A 10066-nucleotide genomic window follows, 5' to 3' on the forward strand; every position below is an offset into this window, starting at 1 on the left:
TGACTAACCGTAGGTTCGATTGATCTGCGTCGATGGTATGCGGTACACGAAGGACGTCGATCTAGTGCGCAAATGTACGTGCACCCGGAAATGTTACTAGCCAGGACCGAGGAACGTCGAGCGCCACAGGTGTTCCATAAATACGCGTCGAGACGTATCGAGACCGAGAGGAAACCCCCGAGAACCGAGACAGTGCCCCAATTCGAACTTTCTACGTTCACGAGCGATATGGCGAGAGTCGATTGTCGATTTGCGGATAAAAACCTTGCTCGACGCATCCTCGTTGAACGCGTGACGAAAGCATTGGGGCCGACGGCACTGCCAGGCCGAACAATATTTAAAACAAGTATCAAAGATAAAAAGGAAAGAAAAAGATGGACACACACTCGCAAAAAAACAGCACACAGCCGGCTCAGTGTGACATATATTCGAACGTGGAGGAAAGAATTATATTGTGCGTGCGTGCGGATCATGGACATATTCGAAGGATATTCGGGGAGAGAACAGTAACGACGCATACAGCGCTAGGTATTATATTAACCGACGTATGTTCAACAATTTTTGGAGTGGAAAGTGGAAATTTTGGTGCGAGAACACGGACCGCAGACGACACACGCGTGTTCGCGCATATTCGCAGAAACCACGCGCATGAATCGTTCGCTCAGTGTGAAATAGATCTAATGGATATGAACGGATAGTGGTGAGTTGGTGGTGGTGGATTATGTTACGATCGAATGTAAAAAAATTCACGCTTAACGTTGACCGATCTCTCAGAGATTTCTCCTCGTTCGACGCGTTTCGATCACGAGCGACGTCAAACGGGAGGCAATCCTTTTAGCTCGAAAGAAAAATACGAGAACACGGTGGACGTAACAATTTTTCGAATAATCGTTCTAGAGAATGTTGTTAACCAAATTCACGAAAACCTTCGTTGTATGTTCAGTGTGGCAAGCTTCGGTTTTTCGATGTGAACAAGAATTTAGTCTGAGAGGTCGAGATTTATCGCTGAAGAAACGTTTCCGCCAGAAACGGTGGAGATTGTGAACGCTTACGCTAGCGTTGCTGAGCTTTCTGCAACTATTTTCCGAAACCTGACCATTTGTAACTGTAACTTAAGCGCAACTCAATCGAAAAAAGAGAAACGAACGCAAGCAAGATGTTAACAAATGTGTAAAAGACAGCCGCGTAAGTATTAAAGATGTATAGGAAGTTTACGTGTTTCTCTGAAAAAAAATATTCAATTTTCCCAGTTAATCGTGGAACTTGATGGATTGTTAGGTCTATTGTCCTCTGAGTAAACGTTTATATAAAACAAGTTCTCGAACAGGTAGTTATGTTTACACCGGTTAAAAACGATCGATATCTGGCAGACGATTCTCGAATAATACACACACATGCACATACACAAACACACACTGAAAGATTAATTGTAATTGGATCGACAAACATTTCCATTTCGACTCGTTTCGTTTTGTTATTGCGTATTTTAATTACCCTGTATCGTTTAAGCTATATTTACTTTTTATGAAGATTTAACCTCTCGGTATTTAGTAGTGGGATAATTTAACGCAGCGGAGTAAAGCATATATTTAAAAAGCCGTGCCGCGTGTTTCTTGCCTTTTTCGAACGTTTCGTTGCAATATTGGCAATTCTCTATGATAGAATTACTATTTGACACGATTATAACGTTGGTTTATTCGAAAGGAGAACCAACGAAAAAAAATTCATTTACAGTAAAAAATTCTTAATTACTCAACTATCGAACAACGATCAAATTTTATTAAATAAATTACTCTTAGGGGTTTTGAAGTTCTCTAGTAAAAAAGATTGAAATAGCGTTATTTTGAATGGCGATGTTGCTTCTATTTGATAATTTAATGCAATAATTTTATTTTCTAATTGTTTCCTAATAAACAATCGATATCTCTTCTAGTTAATCTTTACAGATATCTAAAAATTCTCAAATTTTCAATTCTTTTATCAAAACAACGAATATATTTTTCTATTTAGAAAAAGGCAACCTTAAATAATTAAATAGAGCTAAGGCGATTTCCTTTCACGATATAACGTTCAATAAAAGGCAAGAAATCACCAGAGGTAAACCAAGGTCTCTGAAAAAGGACCAAAAGCGACACCTAGAGCCTCGAATATTTCATTCCACGGCCTAAGGTACTGTCTTCGAGGTTCGATCGCGCGAATTGCATCTTTGGATAGTCGCGATGAAGAGGAACAGGTCGACGAAATTCGACGACCTCGTATAGAAAGACGAATTGTAATGGTGAAGAATAAAATGAGCGTAGCTGACGCGAGTTTGGGGTCAGAGGATCGCGTAATTATTTTTATATGAGCGCATTATTTAAATAATCGAGCGTCAACGATGAGTTTTCTGATTGTTTTCATCGGGGGAGGCGTGATTCGTTCGGAAACTACTTAAGTCCCTTTTAATGTTTCACGTACCTATTTAAAAAATCGTGTACCTACTCTGCGGATAACTGCCTTGCATCTTCCACTGCCAGTATTTAAGTCGTATATTTATATCCATCGTTACGAACGACCCAAATCGCTTGCTAGATCTATTGTCATCGATCGATTATTCTTCTCGCACTTTCAAACACCGTTGTTGTAGAACTCGATTTGTTCGATGCAAACGAACTTTCTACAGTGCACAATCGAGCCCTTTGCACTTTGAACTTTGCAGGAAGATGACCTTGTTTGATTTGAATATTTAATTCATCCTATCTTTTAACAATTTAATTCTTCCTCCTCTTACTATTTCTATTAAGATCCGTCGTATTTAAGAGGAATTAGTACGTTTTCTTTTTATCATTTTAACATCAAAGAAGTAATGTTCATTTTTTACAACTTGGAATACAGAGAGCAATAGAATCTACTACAAAAACAGGATTATCCCTTCTGTATTTTTATCTTCATAAGGAAATGATTTTGTTTGATTAGAATATTTAATCAACTGAAAGTAAAGTATTTGATTCTTTTTCTTTTTATCGTTTTTATATAAAAAAAAAGAATGAGGAGGCTAGGTTCATTTTCTTCGAAGATAATTTAAAGCACAAAGGGTAAAGGAATTTTCTACAGAGTACGATCGAGCCCTTTGTACTTTTATTTCTACGAGAAGATCAGCTTATTTGATACAAATTTTTGACCCATTGAATCTTTCAAGAATTTGATTTCTCTTTCATTTCTTATTTTTGTTAAGAAAGACGAGAGAAAGATTTAGGTTCATCTTCTTGGAAGACAATTTAAAACACAAAGGGTTAATTCAGTCGACAAAATACTCAGCAGTACGTGCACGGTGTTCAGCATTTTCCAACCCTTTCGGTACGAGCGATACTTTTACTTTGGAGAACGAAATCGATGCCTGAACGAAGACGAGTCGAATGCCCGCTGCGATTCTCCGATCTAGACGTTGGATAATTCACCAATTTTCTTTAGATTTTTTTATATTGAACGATTTTGTAATCTTTATACGTTAAGGATTAATTAAGTTAATATATTACTTGTATTCAAAGTTACACGAGTTATTCGTGTAATTTTCTACGTTTATATAATATGAATTTTTGTAGAAAGTGTAAAATGAACGAATATTTATGAAATAAATATTTATCGAGAAGGTTCGAATTATCGATTACAATTGAAAGTCGTACCGAAAGGGGACCAACGAGAAAAAAGAAATCAATCTTTCTTATTACATTTAGATTAGATCGTATTATAGTCATTCGTATAATTTTTAAGCACGACGAATTAATATCTTTATTTCATGTTATCGTCAGTTCTATTAGTATCTTCGATTACTTGGTATCGTTCGGTTCGTATTCTTTAAGATCGAATTATTTTACTATTTGTCCATTCGTTTCTTTCGAATGAGGGTATCGAACAAAAAAGTGGAGAAAAAAGCAAAAACAAGACGAAGCTTATATCGTAGCGATCACGTCAAATGTGTTACTTATCGTTATTGATTTTCTTTTTCTCTTTGTATGCAGTAGAAGGAAAAAGGTAATAGGTGTACCATAGCGACATATTTTACGAGTTCATAGTATTAGTAGTATCATAAGTTGCCTATCGCGTTGCGTTTGGAAAATTATTTCTTTGAAATTGCTGAAAATTTAGTTTCACAGCTACAGGTCACTGGAAATTGTTATTGTTGTTAACACGTTGTTCGTTAATGCAGAATTTTATACATTTTTTTAGGACGTAACTTTCTTTTTTAATACAACTTTTCAACTTACAACGCGCATAAATTTCCATAATATATGGTTTTTAATCTCTTCCGAATTTCGATTATTAAATGGATTATATTAATTCTTTTTATATTAAAAAAATAATAATAAAACGATGGCGAACAACGTGTCGAATTGAGTACTTGTAAATGAAATTGAGAACAGGATAAATAGATACGATCGAAAGCTTTCAGAATTTTGATGACTTTGATGATTTAAATCTTCCATACCGACGTAGAAGACTGATCGTTAACTCCATCTTCAGCGCAAAAGATGTGTGATGAATGAATAAGAGATAAAGTAGAGCAAAATTGCTTTGATGAAAAAAATTGTATGAGCAAATTAAGTGAAAAATTGCACAAACAATGTTTTCCAAATATTTTATATAATCGTTAAATTATAAAAGTTCTCAAGTGAGAACCTTTCTCACCTTTCACTAATTAATTTTTAATTCAAAAATAATTTTTTATAAAGAGTTTCTCATTCAGAGAAGAGATATTTTAAGAGATATCTTTTACCATATACATGCCAGCAATTTTGTACTTGAAATATGAAAATTAGGAAAATAAAATCAAATTAAAATTTATATCCCAAAATTATCAAATCAGTAAAGAAAGTTTACATTCTTCAAAATTGTTCAAATTGCAAACTAAGACGCCTTCTTAGAAAATTTGTTATCACGATGGAAAATATAAAGAGACTGTTCTATTATTTGCAAATTCTAATAAGTTAATGGGAAAAAACATAAATATATAAATTATTCCAAATATAAAACTCTATTTTATTTTTCAGTTGTAAGAACATAAAGATCGAGTTACAGAAACTCAGTAACTTCACTTCTAGTCGCGTATTTCCATATTGTTTGTAATTATCAATTAGCATCGATATGCTGAAAGCTGGTCGATTCCTTAGAGAGAAAAAGAAAGGAAGAAAAATAGGATAGCAGAGGCCAGGCTGAGACAGAACGAGTTTAAAACCAACATTGCCGGTTACACGAAGGAAGTTGCGAGGGCCGTAGTCATTAATCCCGCATTCGACCAAACATAACGTGCGAGTAATTCTCCTTGTAACGAGATTAACGTTCGCGCGGGACGTTTAATGAGAGGAAGAAAGAACGAAAAGAGAAGGGGAATCGATAGAAAGGTGTAAAGGGGGAGAATGGGAGAGAAAGATATAGGATTTTCTACGAAGCTTAACGTCTATAACTGGACAATAATTGAGATGAGGCGATCGAGGATTCGATTTAAAGAAAAAAGTAAAAATAAAAATAAAAAACGTACGGGTGGGGAGAGAGAGAGAGAGAGCGCGAGAGAGAGAAAGATGAAGAAGTGTTCGAGACTTGTGATTGCTCGAAATTCCTAACGAGTTATATTTGTACATTTACTTTACGAGAAACCTTAATATATTTCACTCGATCGGTGGATTATAGCGCATGCGACTGAAGTATACCAGTTTTAAGAGTCTTACGCTTAAAAGTATAGCAAATGCTTTTTCGTTCTCGGACCAGCCTACGAATGTATTATTCCTCGAATAGGAAAAGAACGACGAAGGCGCGCTCGACCGCGCGTCCATGTCCGAGGCAGCTCGTTTCGTTTATTCGGGAAAAAAGAATGGAAAACATAAATAAAAAAAAAGAAGCATTTGTTTCGTCGACTCAACTCACTACCTAAATAACTGTAAACTGCGTAATAAATATAATTATTATTGTTCCTTCTCGATATTCTTGTCTACTCGTTTTATTTCCCTTCATTCTCCTAAGTATTGAAAACCCCTGACAAAACTGTACACTTATGGTTCTAGATCTGTAACTTCGTATAGTTTTAAAGATAATAGAAACGTTCTGTTTCTCTGTATGTAATATTTTCTTTGCTTCTTAAAAACTACTTAACTTAAAGATTAGCAATTACTCGGAAAGAAACGCCGAAGAGAAGGAAAAAACGACAAGCCTAAACATAATTTATAGCTGTACGCTACATACGTAGTAGTTTGAAACGAAGATATCTATGTTTACGTAATGTAATAAATTCTTGAACTGCAGACACTACAAAATAGATAGGTATATGCAAGATTTAATAAACTTTCGATTTATTAAAAGAGATATCGTTGACTTTCTGTAATATCCGTAATCTAATTTTAAAATAAAATTCTTTATATTTAAAGACTTTCGATAATTCGATCTAATCGTACTTTAATTATTAAAGTGATCGTTCTTTCTTTCGATTCTGAGATATATTTGTTCCTTTGGTAGCATGGTTAATTGATAATAGTTTATAGTACTTTATATTTGAAGTAAAATATATTAAACAAGCTATCGTATTATTGTAATTAGTTTGATTGAGGCAATTTGTTGAAACGAGCTAGGATCCAATTCTTTCTTATCATTATATCTTATTTCGCAGTTACGTAAATAGTAGTATGTGAGGTAATATGTCAGCCAGCTCGTGACCATGAATACATCGTTTTAATCGATTCATAAATTATGCTGTGCAAATCATTATACATTACGCATTAATCTTACATAAATATTTTAGCACCAAGTGGCTCACTGTTTAACCAATGAGATTAATTGTATTTTTGGTATGCAGTTACTATGTAAAACATACGTAAGAAATAAAGGTTGTTACGATAGTGCGAAAACTTGCGAGAGGAATATTGTGTAATTAACCACGATATGAAAAATAAATTAACGTAATAAATAATATTCTCAAGTGAACTCACAAGATATACAAAAATCACTAACAATATATTACGTGATGAATACAATTAAAAAAATTCGTGTTAGTACAGTTATATATTAGTTATCGTTACATAATTTCAAATAAAAATCATTATATAAAAAAAAACACTGTCAGCGAAAGATATAATAAAAGTGTATCATATATATTGTTAGATAAAAACTTCTTTCCTTTTTTAATTGCAAGTTTAAGGTTTCAAACTGTCCGTTTAAATAACGAAAGCTAATTCAAAGATCGCTGATTTCCTTTTTTTAGTCACGAACTTTAAATCGATTCTAGAAATTATATACTATTAACTCTCGGCTTAAATTCTAGTCATGAAAGGTATGTCAAATGTAGAGAATTAAAATTCAGAATTCGATATTAGCGAACTAGATCGTTGCTTTGAATTATATTATCTATCGTCGTCAATATATATAGAAATAGAACAAAAGATCGCAAATGGACTTTTTCGCTAAGTGGAATCAACGTCAACGACTCCATTACGCAATACACGATTGCTAGAAACAACGTTATCCATACAATTAAACTCAATCTCGTTGCATCCCGTTATCCAATTCCCGATACGCGATACCGTGAGTTTTCTCGTCGAACTTGTGTAAAATTTGAGCAAAATCGATTGTTATTTATTATTGAAAACCAGCTTTAATGATGCACATGATGCATCCATAGAAAATGGAAACTATACTGAACAACTGTGGCCAGCGTGGAATAAAAGTCGTAAAACGAACCTATTAATAACGTGAAGACCAAGTAGGTAAAACATGGTAAATCCATTGGTATCGATTTTTTATTTTGGTGATACTTGGCTAAATGGAAGTATTTTAGTATCATAGTTGAAAATACAAACAATCTAATAGAAGCAAACAATCTAATAAAATATAACTAGTCATCAGATTCACTATATGACTATTGTATGACTGTATCAAAACTGAATATATATCGGTATATTAATAGTAATGACAATACTATTTAAATTACATGGTAATGAAAAATGAAACGTTTGTTTTTCCTTTATAATCTTTGTGTGGAACTATGTATTAAAATATGTAACATATAAAATATATTACTGAAACAAAAGTAACATTGAGCTTAGAAATCTTGCGAGATCATAGAGGACTTGTAATGGTTCAAATTCTCACTTGTTCTGGAATTTCGAAGGACTAGAAACGATTAACGAAGCCCATTGTTTAAACTCAATTGCGATCTCATAGAAACTACGTTAAGTATTTCTTATAGCAAAATTCTCTAACACTTGAATACGACTGCTGAACTCATCCCTAAATGAATCGCATTCAGTTTCATTTAACTCTATCTTCTGTGTTGCTCATTTTTCTTCATTACATATGGTTTTAAATGTGTGTAGTTTTAATATTTTAACGTGGAATATATTTTTCAGAAAATAAGATGTGTGTATTAGAAAGATATGAAATATATTTCATATTTTTATAAGAATATGTATATTTCTATACGCTTTTAAATCAAAATAATAAACAATTTTTAATTTGCTCTTTTTCTCTATCTCTAATAAAATGTAACTTTAAATTCAATCAAATTCAAGTCAATTCAAAAATCAAATTGTACCACTAGTGTCTCTGTCACGTTATTTTTGTTTATTCTACATTCCGTTTGTTTTATTTTTAGTCACAACGTCTCAAAAATTTCCTTACTAAGTATAATTTGACGACGTCGTGCAAATTTTTGCATATATCCCCCTCTCTCAATTCAACGTCTACTTTCTTATCTTTCACTGCAGTTTTAACGATCTTTGCTGTAGTTTCTACATGTAACACGCGAATCTTGCATAGCTTCGTGGTTTCATTGTAATTTCTTCCAGCTTTTACTTAAATCGCCAAGCGACACATACATAATGCATACATTCGTTGTATGTGTCCTGCATAAAAAAGTCAAACAAGGACGATTGCGCCAACACATATATTTTGTTATTTACAAAGCATTCGTTAGAAAAGTAAATCTTTCGATCATCTAACAGTAACATAACACGGTTTCATCGTCGTTAGACTGCGGATCTTTATGCAAATTTACATATTTATAAATACATCTACGATTTTGTGAGCCACTATAGATAGAAATTTGCTTTATCCTGCTAAATATATTATACCATGAATATTCAAAGGATAAATTTTCCATAAATGCATAAAAATTCACAGCCTAATCGTCACACGCTACAAGATAATTCTTTCAACATTTACCTATTTATCCTACATTTTCCTATCACGGTACGTATCACGTAATTTATCGAAGGAGAGAGATAGAAATTCCTTCGATACGAAGCTACTGCATAATTATTTATTACCGAGGCATGAGTAAACATGGTTATAAAGGTACGCGTAACGTATGACAGTCATCAAACACTGTTAATTTTGTTACGAATAGTTGTTAAGTAATTTCGACATCGTGAGCTAAATAACAGTTTCACGGTGTGCAGCTAAGTGATACACATTGCAACATGTAGGCCAAACATTTTAGCAATAATTACCGCGTAATGATCGCGCGTCATTTATTAAACGATCGTTAAGCGCGTTAAATTGACAAATTTAGGGATCAATAGTCGTCACTGAGTCATTAACGGCTGCCTATTATGTTTTAACTAAATGTGTCAACAAAATGAACTTGCAATGAACGTAAATGAAAGAAAAAGATACGATTGTAACTTTGTTTCTTGTAACTTTGTTGTTAAATGTTTTTCTATGAATATTGGAAGAGCAAGAAGTAAATATATATTAAATTATACGTAAAACAATAATTAAGAATTACTATAAAACAAACAGATAATAATAAATAAAATTAAATGGAGGTTTTCATGGTCGAGATGATTCATGATTCGGCAAACGAGAACAAGTCTTACACGACTATTCAATCGAGTATCGTCAGAAGTGTAATAAATAAATCGGATAACAAGATAATGGACAAATTGACCCTATATGCATCTGACCCGTTATTAGCCGAGTATTAGAAGGTCGCGTTTCGTCCACGTCGGAAGGGTTATTGATCTCCATCGTACATACTAAGAATCATTTCTTGATATTCAATTCGAGCTAATATACACAGATTCCAGTACCATTGTTCCATGAG

The 10066-nt window shown here is 33.4% G+C and overlaps 1 protein-coding gene across 2 annotated transcripts in view; it reads left to right on the forward strand.

Moving 5' to 3' along the window:
- The window catches only part of LOC126924910 (protein slit), a 588806-nt gene extending 582853 nt beyond the window's left edge, over positions 1-5953 (forward strand). For both annotated transcript variants that reach the window (XM_050739886.1, XM_050739887.1), the window contains exon 30: positions 14-5953. In XM_050739886.1, the coding sequence (XP_050595843.1) occupies positions 14-100 (87 nt within the window). In that variant the 3' untranslated portion in view covers positions 101-5953. The remainder of the gene's footprint in view (positions 1-13) is intronic.
- Positions 5954-10066: the final 4113 nt, after the last annotated feature.

This window comes from Bombus affinis, chromosome 15 (assembly GCF_024516045.1).
Source record: "Bombus affinis isolate iyBomAffi1 chromosome 15, iyBomAffi1.2, whole genome shotgun sequence".
In the NCBI taxonomy this organism is placed as follows: domain Eukaryota; kingdom Metazoa; phylum Arthropoda; class Insecta; order Hymenoptera; family Apidae; genus Bombus; species Bombus affinis.